This window comes from Neofelis nebulosa, chromosome 9, assembly GCF_028018385.1.
Source record: "Neofelis nebulosa isolate mNeoNeb1 chromosome 9, mNeoNeb1.pri, whole genome shotgun sequence".
In the NCBI taxonomy this organism is placed as follows: Eukaryota; Metazoa; Chordata; class Mammalia; order Carnivora; family Felidae; genus Neofelis; species Neofelis nebulosa.
Genome location: NC_080790.1, coordinates 79,561,825 through 79,579,743, shown reverse-complemented (window position 1 = coordinate 79,579,743; position 17,919 = coordinate 79,561,825). Strand labels below are relative to the sequence as shown.

General features: G+C 37.0%; 1 protein-coding gene across 4 annotated transcripts in view; it reads left to right on the top strand.

The window, feature by feature from the left end:
* MGAT4A (alpha-1,3-mannosyl-glycoprotein 4-beta-N-acetylglucosaminyltransferase A) overlaps nucleotides 1–17,919 on the top strand; it is a 122,206-nt gene that overhangs the window by 61,142 nt on the left and 43,145 nt on the right. For all 4 annotated transcript variants that reach the window (XR_009248716.1, XM_058684369.1, XM_058684367.1 and 1 more), the window contains exon 5: nucleotides 6,183–6,316. Coding sequence is in view for 3 of the 4 variants with exons in the window: in XM_058684369.1 (XP_058540352.1) it covers nucleotides 6,183–6,316 (134 nt within the window). In the remaining variant the exon portion in view is untranslated. The remainder of the gene's footprint in view (nucleotides 1–6,182; nucleotides 6,317–17,919) is intronic.

Here is a 17,919-nt window from a genome sequence, read left to right as displayed (position 1 = left end):
CATTTAGAACATCTCATGTGGATGTCACTCTATAGTAAATTGATGGTTAAGTTTTTGAACCCATTTTAAAAGCACTGAATTTTTGCTACCCCATTCTTACATATTATGTATGTGATGTCATACATTTATTCTATTATTCTCTTGACTGATTTTTATAGTTATAATTAATTTTACTGCTTTTGTGCTTTAACCTTCATACTGGTTTTATTAGTGATTATCTACTGCTTTTATTATATTTTTGTATTTACTGAAACTTTTTTCCTTTCATAATTTTCTTACACTTAATGGCCTTTTCTTACTACTCAAAGAATTACCTTTAACATTTTTTTTGTAAGGCAGGTTTAGTGGTGATGAACTCCTTTAACTTTTGTTTATCTGGGAAACTCATTATCTCTTTTTCTGTTCTGAATGATTGCCTTGCTGAGTAGAGATTTCTTGATTACATATTTTATCCTTTCAGGATTTTGAATATATCATGCCACTCCCTTTTGCCTTGAGGAGTTTGTTTTAAAATCAGCTGATAGACTTATATGGTTTCCCTTATATAGAATGGTTTTCTCTTGATGCTATTAAAATTCTCCCTTTATCACTCCTTTTTGTCATTTTAATTATTATGTGTCTTGGTGTGGAACTCCTTGTGTAAATTTTGTTGGGGGCTCTCTGTGCCTCCTGGGTCTGGATGTCTGATTCCTTCCCTAGATTAGGGACATTTTGAGTGATTATTTCTTCAAATAACTTTTCTTCACCTTCCCTCACCTTCTGGGATCCCTGTAATGTGAATGTTACTACACTTGATGATATCGTTGAGTTCCCTGAACCTATTCTCATTTTTTATTTTTCTTATTTTCTTTTTCATGTTCAGCTTGGATGTTTTCCATTACTCTCTCTTCCAGATCACTGCTTGGTTTTACCTTCTTAATTCTGCTACTGATTTACTCTAGTGTATTTTGTATTTCAGATATTGAATTTTTTATCTCTGACTGGTTCTTTTTTATATTTTCTGTAACTTTGTTGAGGGTCTTACTGAGATCCTCCACTCTTTTCTCAAGTTCAATGAGTATCTTTATGACCATTAATTTGAATTCTTTATCAGGCATTTGCCTGTCTCCATTTCAATTAGCTCTCTTGCTGTGATTTTGTCCTATTCTTTCATTTGGGCCATATTGTTCTGTCTCTTCATTTTGTCTAACTCTGTGTTTGTTTCTGCATATTAGAGAAGTCAGCTATATCTTCCTGCTCTTGCAAGTAGTAGCCTTATGAAGAGGAGGTCCTGTGGTGCCTTGGAGCACAATAACCTCTGTTTGCCGGAACCAGGCACTTCAGGGGTATCTCCCATGTGGCTGTGTAGGCCCTACTGTGTGACTGAGCTGCATTTGCCTTCAGTCCATTTGACTGCAAAGGCCCACTTTACCTATTTGGGGCACATTGGACAGGATTTAGTGTCTGTGCTCTTAGTGGGCTTTTGTAGTAGGTCAGCAGTCAGACCAGGTGCCTGCCATTAAGTCCATGTGGTGGGACTGCAGTCGCAGTGAACCACAGGGCACTATCTCTGTACTGTCAGCTATAAGGTTTGGCTGCTGGAACCGTGAGCACACTGGTTTGTATGGTTATAACCCCCTCTCTCCAGGGCAGGAGTCACTTTGGAGCAGCTCTGGTCCCTGCTAGGGTTGCTTGCATGGTGCATTGGGGCAGAAGTGGAGGGGCCCTTGGGTGGCTCAGTCGATTAAGCATCTGACTTTGGCTCAGGTCATGATCTCGTAGTTTGTGAGTTCGAGCCCTGCATCAGGCTCTGTGCTGACAGCTCAGAGCCTGGAGCCTGCTTCAGATTCTGTGTCTCCTCCTCTCTCTGCCCCTCCCATGTTCATACTCTGTTTCTGTCTCTCAATAATAAACGTTTAAAAAAAAAAAAAGTGGCTTTGGAGGGATGCCTGCTAAGTGGGGTGGGTCGGATGGGATGCCTCTGAAGGGGTGCGGCACTTGGTGGGTGGGGCAGAGGTGGGGCACTTGGTGCTAGCAAGATAAGTGGGGAGTGTTTGTGCTGGTTCCTGCAAGTGTCTAGATATGTAGGCAGGGAAAATGGGGGAGACAGGGGTAAAAGAATGGCACTTGCTAGCACTTCTGTTCTGGGAGAAGTCTCCTGGAGATTCCTTCCCCTGCAGTGCAAAATCTGAGATACCCTAGGCACTTTTCAAACTGCTGCTTCCTTGCAGTGTCTCTGCAGGGTTGTTATGCTGGCTCTTTAAGCATGGAGACTTAGCTTCCTATTGATCTCCAGCTCTCCTGGAGCTAAACCACCTGGTTTTAAAGAAACTGGAGTTAAGTACCTCTTGATTATAAAAACTCTGGAAGTTAAGCCCCACTGGTTTTCAAAGCCAGATGTTATGGGGACCCATCTCTCCAGTGTGGGTTCATGCCTGTGGTGCTTGGTATGGGTTCTGCTCCTTTCCCTTCTGTTTGGGGTTAGTCTTACTGGGGTTTGGTTCCTAGGTGCGTTTCCACCCCTCCTATGCTTTTCAGTGTGGCATTCTCTGTGATTAACTGGAAAGTCTGTTCTGCCAGTCTTTGAGTCTTTTTCAGAGTTAGTTGCAGTGACGTAGCTTTTGTCTCAGTGTGTCCATGAGCTCAGGATCTTCCTACTCTGCCATCTTCCCAGATGGGACTTCCCAGAAGTCCCAATATGACAGATCTCTTGAGCTCCTGGAAGCTCTTCATCTCAAAATGGAAGAGAAGACTGTGGCATAGATTTTTGGGGATATCTTTTAAACCATTTGGATCTTAGTATTCTTTTTTTTTGAGGGGGGGGTTGGTATTTCTTTTTAAATTTTAATTCCAATATAGTTAATATATAGTGTTAAATTAGTTTCAGGTATACAATATAGTGATTCAACAATTTTATGTATTACTCAATGCTTATCATGGTAAATGTCCTCTTTATTCCTCACCACCTATTTCATTCATTCTCCCACTCACCTCCCTTCTGGTAACCATCTGTTTTTGGTTTATCTCTTTTTTTGTTTGTTTTATTTCTTAAATTATACCCATGGGTGAAATCATATGGTATTTGTCTTTCTCTTACTGACTTATTTCACTGAACATTATATTCTCTAGGTCCTTCCATGTTGTTGCAAATGGCAAGATTGCGTTCTTTTTATGGCTGAGTAGTAGTCCATTGTATAAATATACACCACATCTTTATCCTTTCATCAATCTATGGACACTGGGCTGCTTCTGTTATTTGGCTATTGTAAATAATGCTGCAATAAACATAGGGATGCATATATCTTTTTGAATTAGTGTCTTCATATTCTTTGGGTAAATACCAAATAGTCCAATTACTGGATCATAGGGTAGTTCTATTTTTAATTTTTTGAGAAATCTCCATACTGTTTTCTGCAGCGGCTGTACCAGTTTGCATTTCCATGAACAGTACATGAGGGTTCCTTTTTTCTCCATACCTTCGCTAACACCTGCTATTTCTTTTGTGGTTGATTTTAGCCATTCTAACAGGTATGAGGTGTTATCTCATTGTGGTATTGATTTGCATCTCCCTGATGATGAGTGATGCTGAGCATCTTTTCATGTACCTGTTGGCCACCTGTATGTCTCCTTTGGAGACATTTTTTTCTTTTTTTGAGAGAGAGGGCACAAATGAGCAAAAGGCAGGGAGATGGGGGGAGAGAGAGAGAGAGAATCCCATGAAGGGCAGAGAGAGATGGGTAGGGGGAGAGAGAGGAGTGGGGCTCAAACTCACCCAATGTAGGACTTGAACTCACAAACCTTGAGATCATGACCTGAGCTGAAGTCAGATGCTTAACTGACTGAGCCACCCAGGCGCCCTTTGGAGAAATATTTGTTCATATCTTTTGCCCACTTTTTAATTGGATTATTCATTTTTCTGGTGTTTAGTTTATTCTTTATATATTTTGGATACTAACCCTTTATCATACATATTATTTGTAAATTACCTTCTCCCACTCAGTAGGTTGTCTCTTAGTTTTGTTGGTAGTTTTTCCTTTGATGTGCAGAAGCTTTTTATTTTGATGTAGTTAATTTTTGCTTTTGTTTCCCTTGCCTCAGGAGACACATTGCTAGAAAAATGTTGCTCTGGCCAATGTCAGAGAAGTTATTGCCAATGCTCTCTTCTAGGATTTTTATGGTTTCATGTCCACATTTTGGTGTTTAATCCGTTTTGAGTTTATTTTTGTGTATAGTGTAACAAAGTGTTCCAGTTTCATTCTTTTGTATATAGCCAAATTATGGATCTTAGTATTCTTATTTGCAGAATCATGGTGGTAGATTCATTGAGCTATGATCTTCGAGCTTCCTTCTAACTTTAGAATTTCATGACTTCTAAGTATTTTCTAGCATTTCCAATAAATTGTTTCATTATTAAGACTTAAGCATTTTTAATATTTGTAAAATATATCTCTACTGTTGTATAACAGCATATTAAGGCTTTTTTAAAAATTTACTTTGAGAGAGAGAGAGAGAGAGAGAGAGCATGCGCGCACAAGTGAGCCTGGGGAGAGGCAGAGAGAGAGAGAGAGAGACAGGGAGGGAGAGAATCCCAAGCAGGCTCTGCGCTGCCAGTGCCAAGCCTGATGTGGGGTTTGATGCCATGAACTGCAAGATCATGACCTGAGCCGAAATCAAGACTTGGATGCTTAACCAACTGAACCACCCAGGTGCCCCAAGATACTAAAGCTTTTTCAAAGGTGTTATTTAAAAAAAAAAACAAAAAAAACAAAAAAACCTTTCTGAGAAATACAGTCCTATTGTAACACAATATATGTATTCCTAAAATTTATGCTATGCTGAATTGTGCAATAAAAGAAGAAAAAGGAAGTTAATATCATAGTTAGAAACTTTGTCAATTACACATACAGAAAGATAAGAACATAGTAAAAACAGCACAGTTTTACACATGTTAAATGATTAATACAAAAGTACTATAATCAATATAGTACTCTACCTTGAATAATACTTGAGGTTTGCCTGTTAAAATGTGCTTCAGAAGGGTTGCAGTTTGGAAGGTTTTGAGAGGTGATGCAATCTGGTGGAAGTTTCAACACCAGCTGTGGATAGGTGTGGTTCTTAGCATGCAGTGAACTGAGGCAGCTGGTAGAGGTTGGAGGTATATACCATTCATGTATTTCTACATTGCTTGGTTCAGTTTTTTGAACTCATTTCAAGTGGATGCAGTTTTCTGTTTACCTAGTGAATGCTTGTCCCAGAGGAGAAATTGCATGTAAACAAATGTGAAATCCACATTATGCTCAGATATTTGCCTGATGTATTAGTCACTCAGGAAAAAATTTGCATTGGAAAAACAAGCATTATAGTAAAACTGGATGTAATTTTACCCTTAAAAGAAGTTGCACAAATATACACAGTGTTTTCATATACCTCACCTGGTTCCCCTAAATGTTCGAATTATGTAACCATAATATAATGATCAAACCCAGGAACTTTGTATTGATGCTATAGTATTGACTCACCTTAGATCCTATTCAGATTTTGTCATTTTTTTCATTGTTTTTCTTTTTCTGTTCCAGGATCCAACTCAGGATTCCATATTTCATTTAATTGTCATGTCTCCTTTGTCTTCTGCCATCTTGGACAGTTCTTTCTTTGTCTTTCCTGATCTTAACGCTTCAGAGAGTACCTGGACGATTATTTTGTAGATTATCCCCCTAATGTGGATTTGTCTGATATTTCTTCATAGTTAGGTTGAAGTTTGCATTTTTGGCAGGAAAACCACAGAAGGGATGTTGTGTCCTTCTGATTGCATTGTATACATGGTATCTGAGATGTTAATTTTTAAGATGTGTTCAGTGTTTCTTGTAGTTGTATAATTTATATTTGTTTACACTTTATAGTCACTGTTTTTAATGTGAGGTTTAATGTCTTCATTTTTATCAGTACCTTGACATATTTTATGGATAAGCCCTGTAAAAAGGATTATACTGTTATGGGTATCCCTTTATATCCTCCGATTATTTTTCTTTGTAAAGTAGTTTATTTTGTGGTTTATTTTGATTCCTTAATTATTGAGTAGTACATTTTGATTTTTCAGTTATTTCTATCAATTTGAGAGGGTATAATCACTTTTGAAATATAGTGTTATTCTATACTGTCTTGTGAAATCTTTTTATATAATTACTATCATTATTTTGTTTCAGTGTCAATAGTAATGGGAATTCCCACAGTGAAGAGAGAAGTTAAATCTTACCTCATAGAAACTCTTCATTCCCTTATTGATAATCTGTATCCTGAAGAGAAGTTGGACTGTGTTATAGTAGTCTTCATAGGAGAGGTAATTATTTAATTCTTATTATTTTTTTTACCACATATAATCTATAAGAGTTGAAACCATAATTGAATGTTTTAATATGCTTTTATAAACATCTTTTTAAAATGTGATGAATAAAGTTTAGATAATATATTCCTTCTCATAGTTAAATGTAAGTCTAACTGGTGTTTGCCTTAGCTTCTCTCCTGCAGTAACAATCCACAAACAGTAATCTGTTGTGAATAGGATAATATTATACATATAAATCTTTTAAGAGCAGTGAATTCCTTAAAAGGATAATGTTCTTAATGTTTTCTTTAATGTAGAAGTGAACACATGCATACTGTTTAAAACTATTACAGAAATGTATAATGAAAATTTACCTGTTACTCCTCCATGTAGATATAACTACTATTGATATTCTGAAATACATTTTAAGATATTTTTCCTGTGGCTTGTATACATATATATAAATGGGATTTTTCTCTATATTTTTTCATATCATGGACATTTTTCTACTAAAACAAATATCATAACATCATTTTTTTATGACTGCTAAACATTCCATTGTATGGTTTAACATAATTGATTTAATTTCTGATTGATAAACATTTAGACTGTTTCCAAATATTTGCTCTTTTTTTTAAAGACTGTACTGTGCATTACCCTAAGTAAATTGTTGGGCACGTGTGTAGTTACTGATGTGGGATCCAGTCATAAATGTGGAATTGCCAGGTCATAGTCTATATACATTAAAATGTTCATACATGGCCAAAATGCCCTGCAGAAGCTGAACCAGCAGGGTTCCACCAGAAGGGAGAAAGCAGTTTATCCCTCTTCCAGCAATCTGTAGAGAGCCTGTTTTCCTGTCCCCACACTCTGTTATGTAATACTAGTCTTTACATTTTTATGCCAAGTTGATGGACAAAAATAATATACTGCTTTTGTTTAATTTGGATTTCCTTACAAATGGGATTAAGTATTGGTTTATGTGTGTCTTTTGACTATTTGTATTTATGCACATTTTATTTGTTAATCACATACTGTATGTCGGTAGAGATTGGTACAATATCCTTGGAAAGCAATTTGGCAATAGCTATTAAAATTTAAAGTGCTATACTCAGTGACCTAACATTCTGCTTCTAAAAATTGATCCAATAGAAACATTTGCACATGTGTAAATATATTCAGGCTCATACACACATTTATATAGCTCCTACATATGCATTAATTAGATGAATAGAGAAAATGATCTTGTGGAATATACTCCAAATGATTAGTAGCAGATATCGTGAGAGTTGGGATTATGGGACTATGCCACCTTCTCTTGTATACAATTTTATAAAATTTTGAGCCTGTACTGATTTTAATGAGGGAAAAAAGCCTTAACGCTATATAAGAAAAAAATATACACTTACATAAAGGAAAAACTCAGTTTTTTTCTTCCATACAGGAAGAATTCAGTTCTTTCCTACTGTGTGTTTCTTCCCTGTGTGTCTCTACTTTTACGTAAGCAGTTTATTGACACTTCTGGTCAGCAAATGTGTGGAAGCTTCCCTCCACACCAAACAATTCTCTGTGACAGCAGCTAGGTGTCCTACAATTTAACCTAATTCTGATGCTATCTACCTGAAATTAGCATCAGATCACCTAGGTTAAGGGAATAGTCCCACAAAACCAGCCCCTACCCCCACATATGCACATATTTCTGATGCCAGTTGCAAGCCCAGGTTGTCACTTGTATTTCTGACCAACTAACTACAGATTGGAGGTTCCAAAGACTCCCCCCTGTGCCTTCTTGAGTTCAACTAACTTGTTAGAGTGCCTTACAGAACTCTGCACAACACTTACTGTTTGCTAATTCATTAAAGGCTACAGATGCACATCCAGATGGAAGAGGTGCATGGGGAAATGTATGTAGGAAGGGGCATGGAGCTTCCATGCTGTCTGAGGGTGCCACTCGCCCAGCACCCTCCTTTATTCACCAGCATTGAAGGTGTCCAACCCTGTCCTTTTTTTTTTTTTTTTTTTAATTGTTTTTAATGTTTATTGATTTTTGAGAGAGACACACACAGAGTGCAAGCGGGAGAGGGGCAGAGAGAGAGGGAGACACAGAATTGCAAACAGGCTCTGGGCTCTGAGCTGTCAGCACAGAGTCTGACGTGGGGCTTGAACCAACAAACGGTGACATCATGACCTGAGCCGAAGTCAGATGCTCAACTGACTGACCCACCCAGGCGCCCCCCTTTTGGGTTTTTATGGAGGCCTCATTACATGATTTATGAAATAATGATTTATTAAATCATTGGCCATCGATGATTGATTCAACCTCCAGCTCTTCTCCCCTTCCCAAAGGTTGGAGAGGGGTAGGACTGAAAGTTTCAATCCTCTGATCAATGGTTGACTCTCCTGGCAGACAGCCCCCATCCTTCATTGGGGGTGGTGTCCAAAACTGATCTCATTAACATAACAAAAGACACTTTTGTTGCTCTCATCACTTAGGAAATTCCCAGGTTTCCAGAGCTCTGTGCCAGAAATGGGACAAAGACCAAATATATACGTATTATTATAAATCACAATATTATAACTTAGAAGTAGAATTCCGTATTCAGGCACAGATGTGTGTACATCACTCACATGTAATAACATGGGTTTTGGAATCAGACAACCCATATTCAGGGCCTGAATTCTGTCACTGCCACTTGAGTAGGTCATTTTTTCTCTCTTCATCCTGTTTTGTCATCTCTAAAATGAGAATTCTGCTATTGAGCCTTTTAAGCTCAACAGTGTTGCCTGCAGGTGCAATGAGATCACATGGAGAGGTGTTGTGCGCTGACTGCAGTTTAAGTGCCCGCAGTAATCTGATCTCCAAAGACTCCTCTCCTGAATTGCAGTATTTGTATATGTATCTATATAGAATTTCAGTTATTTGTAAGAAAGTCTATTCTGAACAGAATAATTTATAGAATCCATTGAATTGCTTTTAGGCAATTTAAAATTATTAATCACTGTATTTGATTCTGCCTTGATTAGTAGTTTTAATCTAAGTGTCTGGTAACCTGTGGTTCATTAACACTAGTAACAAGTGCATATACTGTGGCTGTGACCTGATCTACAGTTTGCATGGTCCAGATCTAAACTATGTCTCTAGCATCCTTCTAAGCCCATATTTTCAACTGCCTACTTGATAACATTAGTTGAATGTTTTATGAGCAACTTTTAATCTCTCCATAACTAAGTTAATCTGATTTTCTCCAACTGCTCCTCTTCCAAGTTTCCCATGTGTTTATTAAAGGTTCTTTACATCATGGAATTAATAGTTCTGTGTTCCAGTCATTTTACTCTTATTTTGTTATGTAGACCTCAGTGTGTTCTCAGTTCTATTTGTGTTATTCCTTAGCCTGAAACATTGCCTGTTCCTTCCTCTTTTTTTTTTAAATTATTTTAAGTTTATTTATTTATTTTGAGAGAGACAGAGACAGCGTGAGTAGGGGAGGGGCGGAGAGAGAGAGAATCCCAAGCAGGCTCTACATTACCAGCGCAGAGCCCAAGGCAGGGCTCAAACTCACAAAACCGTAAGACCATGACCTGAGCCCAAACTGAGATTCAGACGCTTAACTGACTGAGCCACCCAGGCACCCCTTCCTTTCTCTTTCTTAATCATCCTTAAGCCCCTCTGGGAGGAGAAGAGAGATAGAAAAGTAGTTACTAGCTCTTTGTTCTTTGTTCTTCTCTGGTGATTTCTCTCTTTGGGTCATTTAGGCATAAATGATGAGACATTTATAGAACATGCAAAGTTTTGAACAGTTGACTCTTGATGTATTGTTTGAAAGTTCACTAGCTCTATTCTAGAATTGTAGGAGTTAAGAGGAATAAATTCCAGTTGCTCTGAAGGATCCATGATATGATCCAAGTGTGATATTTAGATTTTAAGATTATATCATTTTTGTGTTTACTTTTACTTACTACTTTTACTTTAATTATAACCTTTGTATTTTAATGATCATTTGTTGTCTGTATGCCTCACTATTATATATTTTATAATTTTTCTTGTACTGTATTATCATTTATATTGTTTCTGCTGCTCATGACCATTTTTGACAAAACATTTTCCTATATTGTACTCTGGATTTTAGCAAAATTTGTTTTTCCTGTTCTATATAAGAATAGAAATATAAGTATTTGGAGAATTCTCTATTTTTTTTTTTTTTTAATTTTTTTTCCCAACGTTTTTTATTTATTTTTGGGACAGAGAGAGACAGACAGAGCATGAACGGGGGAGGGGCAGAGAGAGGGAGACACAGAATCGGAAACAGGCTCCAGGCTCCGAGCCATCAGCCCAGAGCCCGACACGGGGCTCGAACTCACGGACCGCGAGATCGTGACCTGGCTGAAGTCGGACGCTTAACCGACTGCGCCACCCAGGCGCCCCTGGAGAATTCTCTATTTTATGAATTTTGGTGGGAGGAAACTTTTCTCCCATTATGAAACTAAAAATGTTAGATAATTGCTTTACCAGTTCAGGCCTATGACATGAACTCAGCCACTTGATATTCCTATCCTGTACTTTGAGTGGAGCTTAATTATTTTCTGATAACACAGAAAACCCAAAAGAATAAACAAATTATTAGAAATAATAGGGGAATTTATCAAGGTAGCTGGATATAGGTTCAATTTATATTTCTGTATGTTAGTCACAAAAAAATATTTTTTCTAAATATATTTTCTAAAGAAGCAGGGATTGTGGAATATGTATCAGTTTGGGATTGTCTCATGTTTCCTTATGATTAAATTCAGGTTTTACATTCTTTTAGCAAGAACACCATACAAGTGATATGGTATTCTTTTTCAGACTGTCATATTAAGATGATGTTGATATAGCTTATTATCAGCATTGTTAACTTATCACACTTGATTAAATTGGTGTCTGACAGGTTTCTCTACTATAAATATACTCTTTTTCCTTATGTACTTAGAAGCTTTCTTTTGGAGTGATACCTTGAGATAATTGCAAATATCTTGTTTCTCCTCATAACTTTTTCCCAACTAATCATCCTTGATGATTCTTGCCTGTAACAATTATTATGTTTGCTGAATGGTGACTTTCTAGTTCCTTTCACATTTATTCATTGGAATTCTATAAGGAAAAGCTACCCTTTTCTCCAATTTTATTTATTTTGTCAGTTATTGATATCAGGGTGCTCTTGTGGATATTACTATAAATTTTTTACTTTGTTACTAAAATTGTTCCATTTTTGGCCATTGACTGTCCTTTGGAGTTGGCTACTCTGTCCTTTCAATATGTCCCATCATTTTTCCTTATATTCTAGCAGTGTAAGATGTTCTAGGCTTATCTTGTATTTTCCCTACCCCAAACCTGGAATCAGCCATGTCCCCAAGCAACCTGGTTCTATTAATTGGAGAATAGTATTAGAAACCAAGACCTGGGTTCTAGATAGGCTCATTGCTTCTGAGGGATCAGTGCTTCTAATCCTTTCAGTGAGCAGAACTAGGAAATACTTGTATGCATACATACACACCTGTACATCTATCTAGGTCCTATGTCCATTTATCTGTATATGTTAAAAATTATGAGTTTGCTATGATACCTTTGATCCCAATGCAGTACTGTAGGGTTCATTCTAGCCTCTTCCAATTCCTTATTCTTAATTTCCCCCTCAGTGGGAAACTTGGCTCTTGTGATTCACAGTATATCTACTTAACTTGCTTAATCCTAAGTAAATGTAAAGTAGTTTCTGAATTGCTAACCTATTTAAATCTACTGATTAAAGTTCATTTTCCGGGGTGCCTGGGTGGCTCAGTCGGTTAAGCGTCCGACTTCAGCTCAGGTCATGATCTCACAGTCCGTGAGTTTGAGCCCCGCGTCAGGCTCTGTGCTGACAGCTCAGAGCCTGGAGCCTGCTTTGGATTCTGTGTCTCCCTCTCTCTGCCCCTCCCCTGTTCATGCTCTGTCTCTCTCTGTCTCAAAAATAAATTTTAAAAATTACAAATTTTTTTTAAAAAGTTCATTTTCTAATTTCTTAAGAAAGGTCCATATAACCAGTTTTCCCTGAGGTTCTGTGCAGTCAAAAATGTTATCTTCTGTCTTTATTCTTCGCAAAAGTATAGAAGCTTTTAGTCACATTTTCTTTTTTGAGGAGTTGGGGTGAATGGGAAGTAGTGCTTCTGCTGAGGCTAGCCAGATGACCTTCCACACTTCTTACTCCTTGCTATAAGAAACTCATATTGCCAGTTGCCCAAATGATTCTTTTTCTGTCTTTAAAGCTTAGTCATCTTGCTATAACATGTCTTGGTTTCAACCATTGTGGATCATTTTTCCCTGGCACATAATATGCTCTTTAGGTAGATAAGATCATATCATATCTTAACTTAAGGAAAGAACTTTTGAATGCTCTTTCTATTAGCATTTAAGATATACAACAAAGTTGAAAGAATTTTACAGTTACACCTGTATACATAACACCTGCAATGTACTACTAAGGTTTTAGTATTTTTATTTACCATACCTCTACCTATCCATCCTTTATCCATCATTAATCCATTGTATTTATGTATCTTCTTTGGGGAAGTTTCTTCAAATCATTTGCCCATTTAAAAAAAAATGTGTGGTTGTTTTTTGTATTTTGTTTTTGAGTTATCCGAATTCTTTATATATACTGGATACCATTCCTTTGTCAGTTAGGGGTGTTTTGTGAGTATTTCCTTGCAATCTGTGGAAGTCTTTTTATGTTTTTCACATTTTCTTGGTGAGTAGAAGTTTTTAATTTTGATGAAATCTAATTTATCAGTGTCTTCTACATTTGTGATTATTATTCTCTATGACCTAAAAAATCCTTGCTTAGCCCCAAATTGTGAAGATCATCTTTTCTGAAAACTTTGTTTTAACTTTTCTATTTTAGGTCTGTTATCCATCTTGGGTTAATTTTTGTTATGGTATAACAAAGTATTCACTTGCATTGTTTTTCATGTTGGGTGTTTGTTTTTCCAGTACCAGTTATTGAAAACACTTTCCTTTCCCAGGTGGATTGCTTTGGTGCCTTTGTTGAAAATCCAGTGACCAAATAAGTGTGGGTCTCTTTTTGTGTTCTGTTCCATTGACCTGTTGGTTGATCCTCATGCAAAGACCTTACTTTCTCGATTACTATAGCTTTGAATTAAGTTTTGAAATCAGGTTGGGTTAAGTCCTCCAATTTTGTTATTTTCAGGATTCATTTAGATATTTTAGGTCCTTTGCATTTCCATATACATTTTAGAATCCTCACAATCATTTCTAATATCTGGTATTGCTTCATGGTGACAAGTGCTTCAGCTGTGTGTTTTTTCTTTTAAATTAATGGGAAATATCTGGTCACAATTTTTTTCTGTTTTGTGGCTCTCAGTATAGTTCATAGGTTTTGTTGAATTTCTTCCTTTTTTCTCATTTTTTGTACAGTTGCTGTGCTGGTTCCTTTTTTATGAATCATCATAGAAGGAAGTGGCTCTTTTTTTTTCCCTAGGCCACTGGTTTATGGGAAGAGGAGGGGGCAGAGTAGTGCTCCAGACTAGGGTTTTTTTTTTTTTCTTCTTTCTAGTCAAAGACTCTCTTTGTGGCTGCTACAGAGTCAGGCTGCTTCCTGCAAATATAGTTAGTCTGTGCAGTTCTTCAGGCTACCTCTGATTATTGGAACCACGCTGGGTTCCTTTTGAGCTTGAGAAGCTTGGTTGTTAATATTGGTCGTATTGAAAATCGAGTTTGCAGTTTTGTATCCATTTCTCATTGATAGTTCTGTATAATGTCAATGCTATCTTTATAGGCAAATTCTATATAAGTGGTTTAGTCTTTTCTAGTTAGGTAGTTTAGTGTGCTTTCAGCCAGAGTTTCGTTACCTGAATGCTTCAGAACTTGTTACCACCCAAAGCACTGGAGGAGTATAGTAGCCTCAGAAACAGTAGTCCTCTGTATAGTTAGGTTTGCTCAAACTCTCATAAATTACCTGTTAGCCATCTTTTTTAATAAAGGCAGAAGTACAGATATCATGCTAAGTATTCAGTGAACAAACACTTATTGAAGTACCAAAATGAGGAAGGTACTGGAAGAGATTAAAAAAGAAACCCACTGGACAATAGATTGTCCCCTTAACTTGTAATCTAGCATTGCACAGGGACATTTTTTTTCTCTACTTTTCTTGTTTTTCTGCACTTCAAAAAAATATTTATTAGTTGTAAATGCACATGGCTGAAGAATCCCAGTAGTCAGTGGAGTTTGTTATACTAAACAGTAGTCTCCTGTCCTCACTCTTCTACCTCCCCTGCCGTTTCCTTCTTTTCCCTTCTCCATTTCCTTCTCCTCTGAGACTTTTTATGTCTTCTAGCCCTGGCTTGCTGGCAATCAGGCAAAGTAGACAGACCTCACTCTAATGCTCTTCAGTTGACATTTTTCTTTGATCTTTTCAAATAACTCACTTTTAGTTTTGTTAACTTTATCATTTCTTTATTTTCCTGTTGCATTAATTTCCATTTTTTATTTTTCTTTCTGTTTGCATTTAGTTTGGTTTACTCTTTTTTCTAGAGTGTCTTCAATTTTTTTTTAATGTTTATTTTTTTGAGAGAGAGACAGAGACAGAGCACGAGTGGGGGAGGGGCAGACAGAGAGGGAGACGTAGAATCCAAAGCATGCTCCAGGCTTTGAGCTGTCAGCACAGAGCCTGACGTGTGGCTCGAACTCATGAGCTGTGAGATCATGACCTGAGCTGAAGTCAGACGCTTAGCCAGCTGAGCCACTCAGGTGCCCCTCTTTTTTCTAGATTTTTAAGGTGAATTCTTACATTTTTGGCTGGAGAACTTTTCTAGTAGAGGCAATTTTAACAAATAAATTTCTCATTAGCTGCATCTCATAAACTTTGTTAAGTTTTATTTTCATTCAGACCAAAATACTTTCTAAATTCCCTTGTGATTACTGGTTTGACCCATGGATTATTTGGAAATGTGTTGCTTAATTTTTACCTATTCGTAGATTTCCCAAATTTCCTTCTGTTGTTTGATTTCTAATTCAGGCTTTTTAAATTTATCAGTACTTGTTTATGGGCCAGGAGATGGTCTATCCTGGACAGGGTTTCATGTGTGCTTTAAAAGAATGGATTCTGCTATTGTCAAGGGGAGTGTTTCATAAGTGTCTGTTAGGTCAGGTTCGTAGTGTTGTTCCAAGTCTTCTGTAGACTTGCTGATTGTCTGTCTAGTGTTTCTATTCTTGATTTTAAATTACAGATTACTGTGTTAGTGCATCAGTAGTGTTTTTGACCTATAATTTCTTTAGCAGTTATATTTTAAGATGTTTACTTATACATTTGTTACAAATCATACAGATGCCAATTAGGAAGAAATTGTACATGTATAATAACCTATAAAATTTGCTCATAGTTCAACAAATATTTACCAAAATACTGGTAAGTACCAGGCATATCATTGAATAAAACAAAGCCTCTGCCCAATGAAGTTTACATTATAGAAAAATACATATTAAAAAACAAATATATAATACATTAAATGGTAGTAAGTGCTAGAAGATTAAGAGTAAATCGGAAAGGGAGTATGGGATTTCCAGGGGATGGTTTATTAGACTGGTCAGGACATTTGGGAAAGATTTGAAGGTGTGGGAGTTGAACAATCCAAGCTGACTAACAGCATGTGCAAAGACCCCAAGGCAAGAACATTGCTTGGCACATTTTGTGAAACAGTGAGGAGAGACCTGTGTGGTTAGAGCAGAAAAGGTGAAGGGTTCAGTAGTAGGAAGTAGTCAGAGAAGGAGTGGGGTGGGCCAGGTCACATAGGACGCTACAGGCCATTGTAAGAACTTTGCTTTTACTCTGAGTTAGAGGGCTAACAGATTTTTTTGTAAAGGGCCACATGGCAAATATCTTTGGTTTTACAAGCCGTACATTTTTCAATTCTGCTGATGTAGCCTAAAAACCGCCAGAAACAATATGTAAATGAATGGGTGGGGTTGTGTTCCAATAAGATTTTACTTTATGAAAACTGGCAGTGGGAGGTGCCTGGGTGGCTCAGTTGGTTAAGCTTTGACTTTGGCTCAGGTCATGATCTCACAAGTTCGAGCCCCACTTTGGGCTCTGTGCTGATAGCTCAGAGCCTGGGCCCTGCTTCAGATTCTGTGTCTCCTTCTCTCTCTGCCCCTCCCCAGGCCATGCTCTGACTCTCTTTCTCTCTCTCAAAAATAAATAAATATTAAAAAATTAAAAAAACAATTTTTAATGTTAAAAAAAAAAACAGGCAGTGGGGGGGCACCTGGGTGGCTCGGTTGGTTGAGTGTCCGATTTTGGCTCAGGTCATGATCTCGTGGTCTGTGAGTTCGAGCCCCGCGTCCTGCTCTGTGCTGACAGCTCAGAGCCTGGAGCCTGTTTCAGATTCTGTGTCTCCCTCTCTTTCTGCCCCTCCCCCACTCATGCTCTGTCTCTCTCTGTCTCAGAAATAAATAAACATTAAAAAAAATTTAAAAAAAGCAGGCAGTGGGTCTGTTTTGATATAATTACGACAAAATCATTTGAGGGTTTCAAGTAGGGAAGACACTTGACTTACTTTTTATTCCTTTAATGTTTTAAAATACTTTATTTTGAAATAATTTTGGATTTACAGAAAATTTTCACAAATTATAATAGAGAATATTCCCTTCACTCAGCTTGTTGTAATGTTAACTTATGCAGCCCTAATAAAATGATCAAAACCAGGAAGTTAACATTGTTATAATACTAATTATAACTAAACTGTAGGTTTTATTCAAATTTGGTATTTTTCCACCTAATGTCATTTTTCTATTTTAGCATCCAGTCCTAAATACCACACTGCATTTAGTTGTTCTGACTCCTTAGTTTCCTTCTATCCCTGATAGTTCTTGCACTTTTCTTGTCTTTCATGGTTTTGGAAACCATTAGTGAGTACAGTAGTCAGTTACTTTATAGAATGTCTCAGTTGGGATTTGTCTGATATTTTTTCATGATTAGATTGTAGTTATGCATTTTTGGTGAGAATAATATGACTTAACTTTTAAAAGGATCACACTACTTTGGAAAGGGAAGAGGCAAGGAGATTACTTAGGAGACTTGTAATAATCCAGGTGAGGCTTGGACTAGGATAATTGTAAAGGTGGTTAAGAATTTGAACTGAATGGGTTCTGATTAGAAAAGTTTGAGAACTATTGCTGTAGCATCAACTGTTTAGGAGAAGGAAAGGAAGAAAGGCTATAACAGATATATTAGAAATGAAGTTGTTTTTTGTTGTTGTTTTTTAATGTTGTTTATTCTTTCTTTTATCTTTCAACAACTTGACCATTTTAGAAGCTAGTAAAGCTAACTAGTATTTGTTAGTCTTTGTTGCCATATTTGCATTGAATTTAAAGTATCATAAAGCCAAGCATTAAATGGGTGGGAATAGCTTTTCCTTGGACCTTAGGGAAGTAAAATTTATTATGAGCTGCCAGCCCCATTCTAGCACCTGTCTTTTAGTCCTTTTGACTTGCCACTTGTACACATTATCTTTCTGGAATTTTCATTGGTTTCTTATTATGTAAAGTGACATCTGCTTCAGGCCCTGAAAGAGTTAATAAGGACTGGGCTTAT